General features: G+C 42.5%; 3 protein-coding genes across 3 annotated transcripts; 1 reads left to right on the top strand and 2 right to left on the bottom strand.

Moving 5' to 3' along the window:
• Positions 1-363: 363 nt before the first annotated feature.
• LOC103970059 (patatin-like protein 6) lies at positions 364-3,082 on the top strand. The gene is made up of 2 exons (XM_009383693.3): positions 364-1,995; positions 2,520-3,082. Exons 1-2 carry the CDS (start codon positions 829-831, stop codon positions 2,799-2,801), a joined length of 1,449 nt encoding a protein of 482 aa, XP_009381968.2. The 5' UTR covers positions 364-828; the 3' UTR covers positions 2,802-3,082.
• Positions 3,083-4,184: 1,102 nt separating this feature from the next.
• On the bottom strand, positions 4,185-10,557 carry LOC135627663 (chorismate synthase, chloroplastic-like). Its single transcript, XM_065133815.1, has 13 exons — positions 10,176-10,557; positions 8,921-9,071; positions 8,729-8,805; positions 8,557-8,615; positions 8,258-8,341; positions 8,004-8,096; positions 5,875-5,955; positions 5,651-5,782; positions 5,382-5,484; positions 5,154-5,248; positions 4,994-5,059; positions 4,667-4,751; positions 4,185-4,581 (listed from the first exon to the last, which is right to left on the bottom strand). Exons 1-13 carry the CDS (start codon positions 10,342-10,344, stop codon positions 4,427-4,429), a joined length of 1,350 nt encoding a protein of 449 aa, XP_064989887.1. The 5' UTR covers positions 10,345-10,557; the 3' UTR covers positions 4,185-4,426.
• Positions 10,558-10,726: 169 nt separating this feature from the next.
• LOC103970057 (probable E3 ubiquitin-protein ligase LUL2) lies at positions 10,727-17,172 on the bottom strand. Its single transcript, XM_009383691.3, has 3 exons — positions 16,515-17,172; positions 13,279-13,774; positions 10,727-11,214 (listed from the first exon to the last, which is right to left on the bottom strand). The coding sequence occupies exons 1-3, from the start codon at positions 16,985-16,987 to the stop codon at positions 11,098-11,100; spliced, it is 1,086 nt and encodes a 361-aa protein (XP_009381966.2). The 5' UTR covers positions 16,988-17,172; the 3' UTR covers positions 10,727-11,097.
• Positions 17,173-18,534: the final 1,362 nt, after the last annotated feature.

Below are 18,534 nucleotides of genomic sequence, written 5' to 3'. Positions count from 1 at the left end.
CAAGCAACCATGAATTTTTGGGCATGATGCCCACTGGTTTAGAGTAACAGAAAAAGCAGACCTTGTTGCGTGCAGCAGCAGCAGCAGCAGGCTGACCACCTCGCTCACCGCCAACCATCTTATCCACGGTAATGGAGCTCAAGATCGGTTATCATCACCGGAGATGGCTCCAAATGATGATGCTGCTCTGGATGCAACTCATACGACCTTTGGAATCCATGCAGAATCCATCGGTCCACTCGCTGTCGCCTCCTCCATCTCGACGATGACGCCGCAACCTCTCCCGTCAATGCCGCGTTGCCTGGACTTGTTTATTCGCAGTAATCATGAGATCAATGATGATGAATCGAGGAGGAACGTTCTTCTCCCTGTCACTGTAAACCACCCACAAATGCACTGGATGAGTCACGGTTACATCCCCTCATCATTAAAGCCCACAACATAAACCTGGAGAAGAGCGGGAGGAAGCAATCGAAGAGACAAACAAGCAAGCCATCATCTTTTTCTCGCGTGGTTTGAGGGAAAAAGGAGAGGAGAAACCGATCAAAGAGCAGTGACTGTATCAGATGTCTTCCATGATTGGTACAGAGGCCGTCCATCTCGCTCCCTCTCCGTCCGAGTTCAAACCTTTTCATGCGAAAGTATGTGGAAGAGAGAGGCGCCGGTAGTGAGAGGACCAATGGACCGCGTCTAGTTGTGTAAAGGAGAGGGACGGGGTCCGGTTCGGTCGGTTGCAACGGTTCGCAATCTGCAGTTTTGAGGTCGTCCCCGCTCCCATCTTTGGAGTTGATCGATCCCTTCTGTAGAGACGAGAAGACAGAGGAGGAGATGGCGGCGGAGGTGGAGGAGCAGATGCTGGTGCCGATGCACCAGAGGAGGAACAGGTCCGGGGAGGAGGCAGCCACAGTGGCGGAGGATCCGAGCATCGACACCGATAAGCTAAGCTACGAGATCTTCTCGATTCTGGAAAGTAAGTTCCTTTTTGGCTACGACGACCCCGAGCTCTGGTCCACAAGGGTTCCTCCTCTAGCCGCCACAGCGCCGGCCGAGGCGTCCTCCTTCAAGAACCAGAGGGGCAAGGTGTGCGTGCTCTGCATCGACGGCGGCGGTGGCTGCGGGATGCGCGGCATCCTCCCCGGGAAGGCCCTTGCCTACCTCGAGCAGGCCATCAGGACCAAGTCCGGGGACCCCGTCGCACGAATATCGGACTACTTCGACGTTGCCGCCGGCACTGGCATCGGGGGCGTCTTCGCCGCCATGCTGTTCGCCACCCGCGACGGTGCCCGCCCCCTCTTCCGTGGCGAGGACACCTGGCGCTTCCTCGCCGAACGCGGCAAGCGCCTGTTCAGAAAGGCGCCGCCTTCCTCTTCCTCCTCCCCCGGCTTGTTCGTCCGCTGCCTCTTCCCGGGCGGCGGAGCGTCGACGACGACGGCGGCAATGGAGAAGGCGATGAAGGAAGCTTTTGGCGAGAGCCTGACTCTAAAGGACACGGTGAAACCGGTGCTGATCCCGTGCTACGACCTGAGGAACTCCGCGCCGCTCGTGTTCTCGCGCGCCGACGCCCTGGAGAGCGAGAGCTTCGACTTCCGGCTGTGGGAGGTCTGCCGGGCGACGTGGGCTGAGCTGGGGCGGTTCGAGCCGGCGGAGATCACTTCAGTGGACGGGGCCACCGCCTGCGTCGGTGTGGACGGCGGGCTTGCGATGAGCAACCCTGCGGCAGCGGCCATCACGCACGTCCTCCACAACAAACAGGAGTTCCCCTTCGTCCGGGGAGTGGAGGACCTCATGATGCTCTCGCTCGGCTGTGGAGAAGCAGGCGGCGGCGCCACCCCAGTCGTGGCGGAGACCGAATACCGCAAGCTCCGGCGTTGGGGCCCCAGGGAGTGGGCCCAGCCCATCGCGCGGATCGCCGCCAACGGCGCCGCCGACCTCGTGGACCACGCCGTCGCGCTTGCCTTCGGCCAGTGCCGGAACTCCAACTACCTCCGCGTCCAGGTACGTGCGCCCGACCTCCGTTCCCTTCCCATGCCGTTAACGAGCGCCTGGTGGCGGAACGGATAACGTGCGCGAATCTCCGGGCGGACAGAATTCGTCGTCGTCGTAATCATCATCATCTCCTCCACTTTGGCAAAAACGCCGTGTTCTTCCTCGTCCTCTGTGGTTGTGAGGGATGGGGAAGGAGGTGAGTCGTCTTATCGGCCCGCAGTGCTTAGCTTTGGCAAGCCGCAGCTGCTGCCGCTGCGACTGTGGGAGCACATGATGAACGGGCATGTGCATTAGCCTCGGCACTGGTACTGCCTCTTCTTGGCTTCTAGTGTCTGTTCCCCATCTCGCAAGCAGTACTCGTCCTCTCAAGGTCGTTCTTCCAGTCTTTGCCTCTCCGTTCCACCCTCTCAGCTCATTGTTCCCGTGGTCATTCTGCGCGTCCGAGAACGGCCGCCGAAGCGCAATAACCATCATCCTGCATTTCGACGAACACTTTGCGGATACTGATCGGTGATGGGTTTGTTGGATCACAGGCGGATGTCTCGAGCATGCGGCGATGCAGTGTGGAAGAGGTGGACCACGACGCAAGCCCGGGCAACGTGAAGCTGCTGTTGGAGGCAGCGGAAGCGATGCTGAGGCAGAAGAACGTGGAGTCGGTGCTATTTGGTGGGAAGATGACGAGGGAGCAGAGCAACATGGAGAAGCTGGATTGGTTTGCAGGGGAGCTCGTGCTGGAGCACGAGAGGAGGAGTTGCCGAATAGCTCCCACCGTCGCCTTCAAGCAACCCATCCCAAAGTCCACAAGCAAGTCGTAGGCCATGCAGCAGGCAGCGGTCACCTCTTGTGTTCTCTTCTGTTGGGTTCTGTCCTGTTCTTTCAGATTCAATTACAACTATAGCATTGCTCCCCACAGGTCACAACAAACTCTGTAACACTTGGTAGATGCTCTCTCTATGGTTACACTTCATCATCAAGCAAAAATCCTGTTCTTGTGTTATAGATAGATCAGGAGAGGATCTTTGTTTGCTTGCTCTACTTATCACGCTCAGTTGTAACTCCTCATTTGCCACTGTTTCTTAAGACTCTTTCGGCCATATTTGCTTCTGTTCTTGGAATGCCAAATCTTATCTGATCTTTCATCGGCCACGTCGATGTTGAACCCATGTTTAGGTCTTCAAAGGGAAGGAACGACACCTTCCAAGAACTGAAGAGCAGGAGGACACTGCTCTTCCTTTTTTACTATGGTAGCTACTGTTAGCAACCCCCATGCTTCATGCACTGCACTACTACTACCTTTGCTGATTTATTGCAAGTTTTCTCTCAAAAAGTCATCTACCTCTTTTTCCTCTATCTCTATTTTGATTGTGTACTAGCGGACAAATTGCTCACTTGATGTTCTCCCTCCGACCTTCAATGGATGCCAACACAACAACATCAGCCAGCATTCACTCCATGCGATGGCTTAACCCACTACTACTGCTACCCTTTTGCAAGGTGGTAACATATCCTCCAGGTTGTGAAAAGATCTGCACCACTTGATGGCATTGACCTGCAAGAGCATTTTCTTCTCCATTTTTTTTTTTTGTCCTGTCGTCTTGTCGAAACAATGGGGAAGTGACGGAGGAATCTCCTTCTTAAACGGTCCTTGGTCATTGCTCTCAACAACATCTGGTTCTTGGGTTTTTTTGAGGAGTCTTCTTGAAGTTGCTTCATCACTGTGTCAAACCAAGTTTTTTCTTTGTTAGTGCGAATATGGAAACTCTTCTTAGAGAAAGAAAGAACAAGCATACCAGGAACTCCACTCGGAAGGAAGATGTACAGTAATGAAGGCCGAGAGGAGGATAAGCGAACGTCTGCAGGAACACAAGCAGACAAAACACATTTGTCCTGTTGGGGGGGGGTAGGGGACACATCACTTCCAACCGGTAGGGCTTCCACACTTGTCTTGTCGACCACCAGCTACTGCTTTTAGATTGGCATCTATTGGAAACACCAGATCGTCAGTAAATAAGCAGCATAATGATACCAAAATTTTCTCCGATACCCACCACCACCACCAATCTGTCTCGGAAGAACTAAGAATAATGAATGAGACAAAAATGATTTTGCTTTTCACCAAAATCATTACATTTGTCTCGGGAGAGAGAGAGATATTACATGGCAATCATTTTGCCTAAAACCATAATAGTCGTCCAACATGAACCGTAAATAATACCCATCAGGTTGAACTTTGCAAAATATGCAACATTCTTTTTAAGGAGACATCCAAACTAAGACATTGTGCATGATAATTATCGGTAGGTCACCCGTACTGAGGGCACCACCGTCGGAAATCGGTGCCCTTAGAACAAGGGCAAACATTTATTACCAACTATTCCAAATCAGAAAAATGGAACCTCAATCACACACTTTAGCTCCACCAAGATCAACCTCCTCACAATTAAACCAGCTTTGGGGTGAGCAAGGTTCCGTTTGGATCTGGAGCAATTTGCTGCTGGAGGGCTGGATTAACAGGAAACAATCCACATTGTGCTGTTTGTGACATCAGTTGATCCAACAGCACCAGAGCTACCATGGCTTCCACCATTGGAACGGCTGTAAACAGTAAATTAGTTCCCAGTGTTATTTTTCCAGAGGTACAGCAAACCCTATAAAGGAAATATTGGAAATGAACACGGACCTCGAGGGACCACACAAGGATCGTGGCGGCCTCTTGCTATAAGATCAGTCTCTTGTCGGTCTCTTGTTACTGTCTTCTGCTTTTTCTGATGAAATAAATAAATCACAATAAGATGCATATACTACGCCAAGGTGTTGTTCCATTTAATATGTCGTCATGTGAATTATGTTTTCCACGGAGAAGATGAGGTGGTTTAATCATCAAAGCATCACTGCTTCAACCATTTGACCAGAAAAAACATACAGTAATCTTTTCCTTCCATTTTTGTTCAATGGAGATCAGAGGATATGCATGGCATGTAATTTGCACAAACTAAAACCAGCTTACCCCGATCGTAGATGTTGGTTTAAAAGCTATTCTCATATATATGGTTTCTCCATTGGATATCCCTCCCTGTTCAGAGGAATCATCATATTTCAGAAAGACCTTAACTTTTAATGCCAAACACCATTACATTGCAGATTAACCACAGAAAGAACAGACAAACCTGTATCCCGCCTGACCGATTTGTTCTTGTTCGCACATTACCATGCTCATCCATGTAGAACTCATCATTATGCTCACTCCCAGCCATAAAAGTTCCTAAATATAGTTTTTGAGTTGATAACAGAGTATAAAAAGTCTTAAGAACTACAAGATGAATCAAGAAAATAATGATCAAAACACAGGTGGGCATGAAAAACAATAGAAAAGCTACCTGTCTACATGTACCTACCAGCAAATCCACTGCCAATTTCAAATCCTTTGGTTGCAGGCAGAGACAACATGGCTTTTCCCAAATCAGCTTCCAGTTTATCAAAGACCGGACACCCAAGTCCCTGATTACAGTGGTTGCGGTTTAGAATGTTTTCAGAGTATACGAGAACAAGATTTCCAGCTAGTTAGTTATTCCATTAATCCAATTCATTGCAGAATATTATAGATTATCACCAAGAAGAAGCTATATGATTAGAATAAGAAAGTTGAATCAGGTGAAACAATTACACGTGGAACATTTCTTGCAATGCAAGTCACAATGCCACCAACGGAGTCCCCCTTAACTCGCACAGCATCAATGGCCTCAATCATTTTCTGAGCATATTCTGGATCTGGACATCTAACGATGTTACTCTCGATCTGGTTAGTTTTCAGCAAAAATCTAGTCAATTTACCATAATACAATTAGAGGAAATGGGAATAGTATTTCAAAGAATTGAGCAATAACAAACCTGATCAAGGGTCACAGTCTCATTATCAACCACTCCTTCAGGAAGCACGACTTTATGCACTTGAGAAACATATGCTAAAATCTGCAGTGGAACAAAAGTGATGTTAAACAGATGTAGAGCTAAACAAAGAACTAATTGAAAATCTTGCATTAGCTATTTATAGCTAAGGATCACTACAAGTAGAATTCTATGCAGCCAGTTCGTGTACACATAACTGAGTTACATTACGATATCATGAATAGAGACCCTCAGACATGGAAAAATAAAGGTGGAAACGCTTCTACGAAATAGATCCCAACTACTCGTACAAGCATCAAAGTGCACCTTATATACTTTTATCTGCAACTATAAAGTGATACCACCCGATACATACCGGTCCGCCAGCAATCCGGCACGCGGACCACCCGCACCAGGCGGTATCAGTTATTTGACTCTGTATCGGGCAATATGGGGCTGTACCGAGCGATAACGATCGAAATTTCGATCGTTATCGACCTGTACTGATCAGTATTGGTCAATTTTGATCGTTACTAACTTGTACTAGCAGGTAATAGTCGAAACCGACCGTTACCGAATAGTAAGAGTGTTCCAACGATCAATTTGACCGTTGGAGGCCTCCTCAAGGGTTTTTAAACCCTTTCCTCCTTCCTATTTTAATCCATTTCATTCTCACACTTTCTTAAACTCTCTCAAACTCATTTTTACTCACAGTCTCTCTCTTATTCTCACATTTTCACTCTCAATTTGTAGATTGGATCAAATTTAGGAGGCTAATTTGAGAGGATTAAGGATAAGCCAGTGGATGATTTTCAGTAGATTCGATAGAGCCTACACGACATAGACACAAAATGAAGCCCATCGTATTCACAGTCATCGTATTATGAAGAATCTTACGGCCAACAGTAGTACGGTGACAGTTGGTCATACTTATCCGAGCAACGGTATGATACAGAGCAGTAGTGAAAGTAGTGAAAGTAGAAGTTCTGGCATCCACCAATACATACCTCAGAAGCCACCTCGGACACATGTGATCCATAACGATCAACCTATAATCATCACTATATTGATGCACCAATGGCATACGGTATATCAATACACTATGTCGTCAGATCAATTTCAAGATTGAGTCCGATAAATATATCATATTGATATAGAGATACATAGGATTGAGGACCCTGATTCATCACCCGTGGAGGCCTATCATTAATTTTGGTGATAAAATCAGATATATCTACACATGTGATTACTTAATTCATTTGAATCTTAAAATTTGAGTTGTATACAAAATAATCTAATAAGTCAAATAATTTTTCTATAAATATTTCAATATTAACAAAGGGAAGATCCGGAACAGACAGAAATTACGAACCTTGCACAAGGCTATTCCTCAAAGCCCGAAAAAAATATGTAGCACTATTCTTACCTAATTTACATTAGTTTTGCTAAAACTATACTAAATGTATATTTATTTCTAACTTAAAAACCCTATCCTAACTTCTTTTTTTTTTCTATTTTCAGGTATTTTTGGAGGGTTTTATACCTATTTTAGGTGTACCACTCGGCACTCGGTATGCCATACCGTACCGTACCGAACAAGACTCGATACACCGATATGGTAAGATATTTAGAACCTTGATTATGACCACATTTTTTCATCAGCCAAGAACTAATGAATTCTATCTACATAATGGCTCCTTATGGAACAAACATTATCAATCATAAAATGATGTCCAAAACTGGAAGCACATATCACATGATTCATTTCTACCCTAATTCAGCCATTCTTTCAGTGCACGGTCAACATATTATGAACATATTCCTAGCAGACCAATGTATAGGCTCAGTATGTGAGAACAAAGATATTAAAATAAGGTAAATCTATGTGTATGTTTTGACAATATATGGGGAAAAAATGCTATTACGTCACCAGCATGCATGAGTATGTCAATCAGACAATATGTTTCAGGCTAAAATATGACTTAAGTTCGTAATACATACCAAAAATTCAAAATTATGTTAAATAAGCACGTGTGAGATCAGAGGATCACAGGTGAAGGTTATCCATGCAAGGACAGCATACTTTGGTAATCATCTAAAAACTAGTGAAAACAAGATGACACATAACCCACCTCAGTTCCCATATACATATTAAGAACCTTTTTTGCAACAGCTCCAGCAGCAACTCTTCCAATAGTTTCTCTGGCTGATGATCTGCCGCCTCCCTACAATTCCATATCAGGATAACTTCAATTATGGAAATTTGATGATTAACATCATTGTATGAAATTAGATCTTTCACATGTCAGTAATAAACTCACATAACATAGACTGAATTCTAGGACTACCAAAAGATAAGATAAAAACAGGAAGGAACATATGATACCTGTATCGCTCTCAAACCATACTTGAAATCATATGTTGCATCTGCATGAGAAGGCCTATATGCTAATGACATTTCACTATAGTCCTACAAAAGACCAAGTATGAGACAGTCAGAAGCTGAAGAAAATATCAACATGGCTTTCAACATCAGACGGGGTTATTTAACGATGAGTTAGGTTTGTGTGTAATTTTATGGCTTATTATAAGAACCAGGAAGCAATGGTACTCATGAAACTTTGGGACGTTGACTAAATTATTCCTGTGTTAGAATATCAAAGTTTTGTTATCACAGGCACTCACATGTCCTCTTTGATCTGTATTTGGTACAAACACGCAAATTGAAGTTCCAGTGGTCATTCCTGCAGTAAAAGTTCTCACGTCAACAAATTAGAGCATGCTCATGAGAAGGATACACTGTTAAAAGAACTAATGAGGAAATTAACGAAACAATGATTGAGAAACTGTAACTTACCTTCATGGATTCCTGAAAGAATTCGACATGTATCGGTTTCCTTCCTTGGTGTAGTTATCCTGCTCTGTCCTGGTCTCCTGGAGATTGAACCACAAATGTTAAACAAAAATACACCTAGTTACACAAAATGCAAAATTAGTTATAAACAAAATACATGTGAAGAAATGACTGGCTGCCTATATAGCGTAAGACCTTCTGTCGAGTTCGAATTGCAAATCTTCTTCAGAAAGAGGAATTCTGGGTGGGCATCCACTAATTACACAACCGACACCTCCTCCATGAGATTCTCCGTAGGTTGTAACTTCGAAGTGCTTTCCAAACTTATCTCCACCTGCCCGCACCTCTGTTCTTGCAGGCAATTTCCAGTTAGAGATCAAACGTAAACAAACAAGCATAAAATACAGCCAGTTGAACATTGATCAGGTATTAGCACATCCACTGATCCACAGACATATTGGCTCACACAAGACACATTTAACTACAATGACATATTGAGTTTAAGCAGATTCATCTACCTGTTGGAAATTAAGTATACCTAATTTCTAAGCCAAACTTGATATAAGCAGGAGATGTCACCACAAGTAAAATGGATAAACAATATTAATATTGTAGCTTACGTCATATGAAGTTGATGACTAGAAACAAAGGTGGGAAAAAGAGCTAGATTGCATCAGAAGACGCAAAGGTAGATTTTCTTTATTGTAATACTTTAAATTGCAGTAAAATATTAGAATTTACAGTCTCAGATAAAAACTCACCTGCTAATATTCAGATGACAATTCAGGAAAAGTGTTTTTGCACAGGTAGAGCATGAGTTTTTGCTTGGATTAGGAAAAGTGTTGAGGTGTATGATACACACCTGTTCCCTGGCTATTAATTTTGTTGAATTTGTAATTCATGATGCAAGAAATGTAGCCATGAGAGTTTGTCGGGCATGGTCTGATTGATTGACGACATAAATCTAAAATCTGATATTTTATGTATAAAATCATTTGGTCTACAAGCTTTCTTGCATGGCAGAGAAAATAAGGGCAACGAAGACCATTAATTCTCGTTTTCTATTATGTCAAATTTTCCTTTGTGTTCAATCTGAATCTGCCTTCGTTTTCTTACACAAGATCATCTCCAGACCCCTTCTTGATCTAATGCATAAACTGATGAATCATAGAAAGCTTGGCCCCGCAAATAAGTAGCAACCATGAAACTGGTACCGACTAGCGATGAACATGATTCTCGACATCAAGATGAGAGATTTCAAAGTTTTTTTTTTTAATTTTCCTTTTCATGATGTAACAAGAATTACAGCTTCAGAAACGCATGATGAGCTCGGTCATCGAGAAGACAATATCACTTGTTGAACTGGAGACCGCAAGCAACTATGATAAAACGTCACCATGACGGAACCAGGGAAAGAGGGTGATCGGTGGTAAGACAGAGGGGAGCTCACCGAGCCTTCTGGCGGGAAGGGAAGCCCAGCGCCGGATGGAGATCTGGATGGCGGAGGAGGACAGGCGACGAAGATCGGAGGGCTGACGGAAGCCGAGGCCGGAGACCCCGTCGGATCTCCTTCCCCCGAGTAAAGATTTCGAAGAAGCCAAAGAAGAAGAAGCCGCCATGGATCAATCGATGGATCCGCTTCTCGCTTCTTCTCCCCCTTCCTCCTACCGCCCCGATTAGATGTGGGAGGAATTAAAATATATAGAATGGGATGGATTTCGTGCCTGGGGAGGCCGTCAACGACCTACCACAACCCTCACCTACCCCTCGAGCCATCGGGGAAGACATAGCCGGTTCCGTGCATTCCCCCGAATCGAACCGTAACCTTGGCCCGGCCGGTCAAAATAACTGACTTGGTTCAAGCCGATCTGATTTATATCGACCAATAACGAGGGGCCACATTTACCACGTGGTGTCAACAACGGGTGGGTGGGATCTTCCTGTCTCAGCCGCCAAAGGTATCAGATACATAGGCAATCGATAATTGAAACACAGCAATGGTTGGGATGAAGCTTCTAAGATTTATTTTGCATGAAATACAAGAGTGGATCTCGTCAACGCTTCACCGCTCGCTCATTCTTTGACTACAACCAGATACAATAGGTCCCACGTGTAAGAAACAGCAACTAAACAGTGTCTCGTACAGTGACGCCTCAACAACCCTCACAAACACAAGCTGATGCTAAGAAGAATATACATCTGGCACGGTCCAAACCCCAGCTATTTATCCATAGAAATAAATCACAGTTGCCAATTATTATATACACACAAGCATACAGTTCTTACCATATGCCTCATTCTGGCTCTCTCTTGAAGCCAAGCTCAGGATCCAGGGCATAGGACTTTTGATGAGATGGGTGTTATCTCTCTTGTCACTTCTCGGCTCTGTTATGGATCTTGATCTCCAGTAGCTGCTCCACCAGCTGCCGGCACATTGGGCATCGATTTGTTTGGAACCTCAGCACCTTCGCACATTCGCGACACATGCACTACAACAAGAAGAGAGATGATTTAGATGCATATGTTAGATGTATCTGAAAGAAATCCAGCGTTGTTTATGTTTCCGTAAGACTTTCTGCAGATAATATGCTAAAAATGCAAGAACATAAAGCTTTGTAATCCAAAATGCCTACTTCAGTAGAATGCACTCAACTTAAACATCAGAATGCATGCTTTAAAGATGTAAACACTGGTGCCCAACAAAACATCAATCTCTTTAGATATCTCATATTTTGTAGTTTGTAGGAGCCACAATTTAGAGGTTGCAGAATTTTGCAACAGCATCATTGTATATTAACTTTCACATTCCCTACATGTTTCTGTTCAGGCAATCTACAAGGAAAATAGGATGCTAGTCAGTAAATTTAAGAATTATTAAGACATGCTTGTCTTTTGCATGTGCTTTGGTCGTAACAATTGATTCTGTAAAGCCTCTGAAGTGCTAGTTCTTGTCAAGCTATCTGGCTAATTTTCTACCATGATTTCTACAAGTAGCTCCGTTATAAGCTTGATTATTGACAACCCTGTAATTAAGCAATAGGGACCATTATCTGCTTTATTCCTTACTGAGATTAAGCCCTTTAACATTTCTCCTAATTTCTACTCTTATAAGTTGTAACGCAAACAACAAAGTTGCTGTTAATGGCTACTAAAGGTCAACTACATGGATCCTTTTCTGCCAGTAAGTTATGTCAAGAACAATGCCCAAAAATAAACCAAGCGCATGGTTAATCCTTCCAGGTCAAGCCCTTTCAGTCTTCTTATATCTCTTCTGGAGTCTTTTTCTGGAACCAAGTCACACTCAATTCATCTTGCCAGGTAGATGTTGTTTAGCATGTCTAATTCACCTTAGATAACTTGCCCTCAGTATATCCTATATTTTCCATGAAGGCAACCACTTCAAGAAACTTTTATCCAATTTAACCAAACATTTCAGTTTTAATGGCTCCACTACCTCTTCAGCAATAAGTCAAAGAAACCAACAGTTATTTGCCTTTTATAATTTTTTTGACCATCTATATTTTCCATACTTTCATCTCTTTTACTGTATTACCGATAATGTAATTTATCTATTCATTTTTGCAGAGATTGTCTCCACGGTTCCTTATAGTTTATTTTCACTCTATTATCATCATTCAAAGCAATGTTACCAGCAAACACCATCCTTTATGAAACTTAATCTTGAAGATTAAGGGAAAATACATTAGGACTCATGATGAAACCATTTAAGATGCTCCACCTCACATCGTCCATAAAATGTCACTTTCTCATACATATCATTATACAAATCAGTGTACCAAACAAAAAATTCCCTTTCTTTTTCTAAAATTCAGCACATTGTATCTTCAAGAATTTGGTTATAAGCTGTATCATAGTTGGAAAAAATCATTAGCTATAATAGCATGAACCAAATGGATCCTTAATTATTATGCAGTTATTCTTTGTGTAAAAAGAAGGTTAAAAAAAAAAGACAACAACAACTCTAGGTTACTTGGGCTTTCCACCTTTAAAAATACGAACTTACAAACATGAACAAACCAAAAAAGGCAAGTAGGCATAAATTTAAGCGAAGAACATACCCCAACACAGCAAAAAATCTCAACATTTATGATTACAAGAGTTTGATGTAAAACCATCGGAGCTAGCTATTACCATATTAAATATCATAGATGAACCAACAAACTACATAAACAACATGATACAATGAATAACAAGATATCCAAACAATACATGCATGAATATGTGCTTTAGAAAGCCAAATGTATGCATCGATGCTGCATAGCTTTTTTCCTTTCCCTAAAGAAAAGGCTCATGTAATATGGATCACAAATGGTTTTAAAAGTATCTATCATGTACCTAAATTTTCACGAATATCCAGTCAACTATTGTACAAACAAGGAATCAGATACCAACCAACTTCCTTTGACCATTGTCTACTTTAAATTTATCATGAAATTACTTGCTAAACAGATATTAGGATGTTAATCTGTGATCAACATAGATAGTGCAATATAAGAACAAACAATTGTTTGCTACGATTTAGATCAACATACCATATGTCTACAAGGCAGAACAGTGGTTTCACGTGGTTCTGAAAGACAAATCACACATTCTTTTCCAGAATCATTTTCATCAGTTTCACCACCAACTGAGTTGCCAATACCGTAAATCTCCTGCAACTCATATCTGGTTCCACTTACCCATAAGATCTGCTTCGTCACACGCACATCATAACCAGCATTGTTTTTCTTTTCAAAAATCGCCTGTGTAATCTGTGAGTCTGAAGATTGTACTTGCTGGTGCTCATCAAAATCTTGATTACTGGATGGAGAAGCTTCTGCTTTCACAGCTAGGGGGTAGACATTTGATTCTCCCACTTTTATCAACTCCACCTCATCAACCAGGAAGAGATCAATTCCAGTTCCAGATGGTTGCCTAAACTTCTGGCCCAGACCTTCTTTAAAAGGTACTGTGACTGGTTTAAGAAATTCCTTTACTGTGATCAAGTTACAGTCCGAGCCTTCTTTTGCAAAGAAGAAGACAGTGATGCTGTTTGCAGAATGAAAAAGAGAGTACAGCTTAGAAATATTATCTAAAAAATGCACATGAAGACATTTACTACCAAAATTTTTGCACAAGGGTGAAGACATCTCCATGCTTAAGCATGAACAAATGACAACTCAAGATCCACCATCATATTCACCAGACCAACCACCACAAAGAATTCATCATTTTCTTGTTCGGATTGATTATAAGCTTCCTGTCACTATGTGGATGGGAAAAAAACAATAAATATACAAACTGCAGTTATAACTTCAAAGTAGTTCCCAGCTCAGATGGATGAAAAGAAGTCAATCTGAGTATATCACATGGTTGAAAGAAAAACCCAGTTGCAACTTGCAACAACAGTAATGCAGTCATAAACAACTTCATAACACATTCATATGGTCCTACACAATTTGTACAGTTGAACTAGCTTCAGTGAACTCTGATATGCAGGTAATTAGCTTTAATTGAAACAGAAAGAAATTATGAATATCATGGGTCCAGTAATGCTACAGTGGAATTCCCAACCAGGGATGAAGATCCCACATTTTTATGACCATGCTACTCTAGTGGGATCATCACAGGCTCAGTTAAACTAATCATTTTGTGAAAATAGTAACTAGGATCCAAAAATAATGTGGCGATAGTTTCTCCAGATATATTTTGTTACTGCAGTAGCTGGCTCTGTAATTTTTATAAATCCCAGAATGAACAACCCAATAAAATTTCTTAAAATATAATTTAGCTATTAATTAGCAGATAACATCAAAACTGTTATAAGCGCTCAACTTAATATACTTCTAAGTTTTGAATTATTTGGATTGAGATCCAGCTCAACTAATCAAGAAGTCCCTACTGTAATCTATACAATTGGACAGCAAATTCTAGTGTGTTAACACACAAGTGTTTACAATTAGGAGTTTTGCAGGACAAAGAACACATAAGTGGCTTTTAAGTATGGTGGTCATCATCTTGAGCGTATTGCGGATACCTGACACTACATGGCCAGGTTGCTGAACCATCAAAGTACAGGGTGGTGCTCCTGGATGAGGAATCTAGGTGAGTCAAGGAGTTCGCCGAGAAGCCACCGGAAGTTACACAATAACTCAACATTTAGACTGATTGATCAGTTGCCAAAATTAACTAAGAACAGCTATTCCTATCTAACCTCAACTTAATTATGGATTATGGCTATATATTCAGTCCCTACTCCAATAGATTTTCTTGGCCCACTCATTCCTTATTTATATTATGCTCCGCATTCCAATCTTCCTCATTTCAAATCAAACCATTATTGATAGCCATGGGCTCCCATGGATGCTGCTGCAGCCACAACTAATAGGAAATTCCTCTCCTCTTCCTTTCCTCATCCATTTTTTGACCCTCCCGTTCCCATTTAATTATTCCTCACAATCTCTTATCGGCCATGAGAGATACCAAGATTTAGACTGGGATAGCTTTGCACCACAGTTAAAAAGGTGCAGTTACCGGGATGGCACTCGAACCTACTGTTTCAACTCTGAGCCAACTCAAGCCTGCCTAAAACAAGCATATACTAGTGGATGATTGAGTCTAACAGCAAATTGATAAAGTGGACCACTCAGCTCATAATTTTAGATGATTCAGGGCAAAAGAATACCTGTATGACGACCAATCAATTTAAATAAGCCATCGTTTGTGTGCACAACAAGTGACTGGATAACTCAAGGATCCAAAAATGTACCATAAGACTTGTGAAGAACAGATACAGAAAAGTGCATATAGGCATAACAATATCCGCATGTTACAAATGGCAAATGAATAGACCAATCACAGAAGATTTTCTTGTAGGATACTCTTAGGACCTCAAAATCATAAATAATTTAGGAAGACATCCTAAGATTGGACCTAGGCCGTGGGAAATGGGACATTCAGGCCTTAATTGGCTTGAAGCTTAGGGATAATGTTATGACTTTATTGGAGTTGGACTCCTGGTAGAGCAGATAAGGCATAATAGACAAGTTCAGGAAATGGAAATTAATATAATCTAGAGAGGAGACTGGATGAGATAGTTTATAAACACCAAAATTTGTAGGGTTTAGCAGCATCTTATCATTGCCCAGACTTGAAAACATCCTCGTTGTGGAGCTGAGCACCATGAATAATATGGTAGTCCAATGTTCATCATCACCTATCGGAAGTGGGTCATAGGTATGCATATTTCTGGACCACAGCCATCGGCTTGCCGCTATCTGGCTGATAACAGGACATAGTTAGGTCCATGTGAATAGGAAAACAGAAGAGGGTGACATTTTCAAACTTGCAGCAATTCATTCATATCTGACAAGATGTAATTTTCATGGCTATAGAAAGAATGCTACTGAAAAGAACCAACATGATCAGACTAGCCACTAACGGACAAAAGAAAGTCAGTTCTGTGCGGTGCATCAAAGCAAATTTTCATCAAAATCAAAGGAAAGAGTAGAAAAGTAGACAAATAGTACAACGGAACGATCATATCGGGTTGGAGTACACAATTTACCTTCTTAGTTATTGCTTATGGATGTTACTTTTTCAAGAAGGAATACTTGATGAATCAATAGGAAACTTTTTTTAGTGAAGCCAAGTTTAAACAAGTTACTCCTAAGGGAACATGTTACTTGACGAGGCGGAAGAAGAAGAAGTTTAGGAAAATTAGAACAACTTGCACGTTGAGATGATCACAAGGACGAACGATTTTTTATTCTCTGCGACGGAGGCTCACCTTCCAGCAACGGTGGCATCGAAAGTGAAAGCCACAAGAAACTGGCCGGGATTCTGCTCATCAGGCTCGACCCTCAGAGTCTCCTTCTTGATGTTAACATCGTTGCGGATGGTGACAGCCTTATGGTGATCGACGTAGGGGGCGGGGGCAGGCGCGGGAAGCGGAGCGCCGTAGGGGTACCTCCCACCGTTGGCCCACCCCGGGTGGTGAAACGGGTACTCACGGCGCTGGTGGTGGTCGAACGGCGCCGGGAGCGGCACGGGCCTAGCAGGCGACGGGCTGGGGTAGTAGCCGTACGGGAAGTAGGGATTGGGGTACTGTGGCACGATCTCCGGCTGCTGAGGCTGCAGCTGTGGCTGCGGTGGCAGGGGAGGAGCATCGGAGGCCCCGAAAGGAGGCAGGTGGAGGTGGTGATGGTGGCGGGAATTCCGGCGATGGCCATTGTCGATGGTGCTGCTCCCCGTGTTCCCCATCTGAGGATGAGAATTCTGAACGGAATCGGCTCTCCTCGTACCGAGAAATCTGGGTTGTTCGGCGGGGACGGACGGAAGGAAGCTAGGGATGCCGCAAAGAGGAAGAAGAAGAGAGGAACCTCCTCTTTGCTGATTCGGTTTGGTTGGGTGGGGAATGTAATGTAGTAAACATATTGAAACGGGTGGGTTGCGTGACCAAACATGAGCAGCTCACCGCAACCATTCTTTTCGTAGGAATCGTAACCAATGCCAAAAAAGAAAGAAAAAAAAACCCTTTATTTTATATTTTTTTTATTGTTCATAACATTTAGTAAGCACGATTGTTTTTAGACGATTTCTGTGGGCAAAAGTGTCATCAATCACACTTTCATCCTGTTTTGATTTTTTTTTTCACTTTTCTTTCTTTTTTCTTCATATTTTAAATTAATATTTTATACTTAATTCAATGTGTGAATATGGTAAATTTTTCTAACTTCAACTAAATTTGATAAATTTTGATGAACCCATGAACCAAATCAACCTTGTCAATTTGAGATTCAACTTCTTCTTATAAGTTTTCTATCTATCCCAATAAGTCTTCGTTGGATTTAGTAAAGTTCCTTCAAACTACTCACTTCGAGAACATCAAGGCGGATTTCCATCATTGTGATGAATTTTTTTCCTAGTTGACACTCCAGATTGACCCTTTTTTGCTCTCGAAGAATAGTCAACTTTTCGCTCGTCATGTTTGCGCTTGCAGCCCACCTGTGGTCACTTAAGACAATGGTTCGACTTGTCTCATCTTGCTCGATTCGTCACGATGCTTCGTCATGACAAGATTGCAAAGTTTTTTCATTGTTTTCTCAAATTACTTATCCGCTCTGATACCACAATATTATAGATTTAGCTAGAATTGCCTAAGTCGTAAGGCACCCTTGTGACAAAGTTACAGACTTAGCTAGAGTTGCCTAAGTTGTGAAACACCATTGCGCTAACTTATCGGACTTAGCTAGGATCGCCTAAGGCGCCCTTGTGATATGCATCCCCTAAGAGTTAACCAATTTGCAACATCGCTTTGGTCTCGTATGACGCATAAAAAGAGTAAGTTGATTAGTTTGAAAGCGAGCAGTGGACAAGTCCTAATATCTCGTGAAAAAAAAAGCTTTAAAAGCAATTTAACCAACACTTTGAATGTAAGAAATAAAAGAGAAAAAGAAGAAAACAATGACTTTAAAAGACAAAACAAACAGTCACAGCCCACAAACGATTGCTTACCAGGTGTCGGGTGCGATGACAAGTTCTCATTAAGTTAATATGTGAACTTGTGTATACCAAACGCCCAACACTACCCTGAAGCCCCATCTACCCTTGTGTCACTTGGGGGGTTCCAAGGGTTCAAGATGGGTGACATTTCATGCATGGCTGCGGTCTACAAAAAACAGGCTTGACACGTGAAAACTAAGCCATTTTGGGGTAGTTATGCCCGGCGTGATGAGTGGTCGCACTATAGCACCGTGAATTATTTTTTCTTACATTTTTTTCAGCAAAAACACACAAAACTAAGGTAA

The sequence above is a fragment of the Musa acuminata genome, chromosome BXJ2-11 (assembly GCF_036884655.1).
Source record: "Musa acuminata AAA Group cultivar baxijiao chromosome BXJ2-11, Cavendish_Baxijiao_AAA, whole genome shotgun sequence".
Lineage (NCBI taxonomy): Eukaryota > Viridiplantae > Streptophyta > Magnoliopsida > Zingiberales > Musaceae > Musa > Musa acuminata.
The sequence above is the reverse complement of the archived record's forward strand: the minus strand, read 5'-3'. Positions and strand labels throughout refer to the sequence as shown.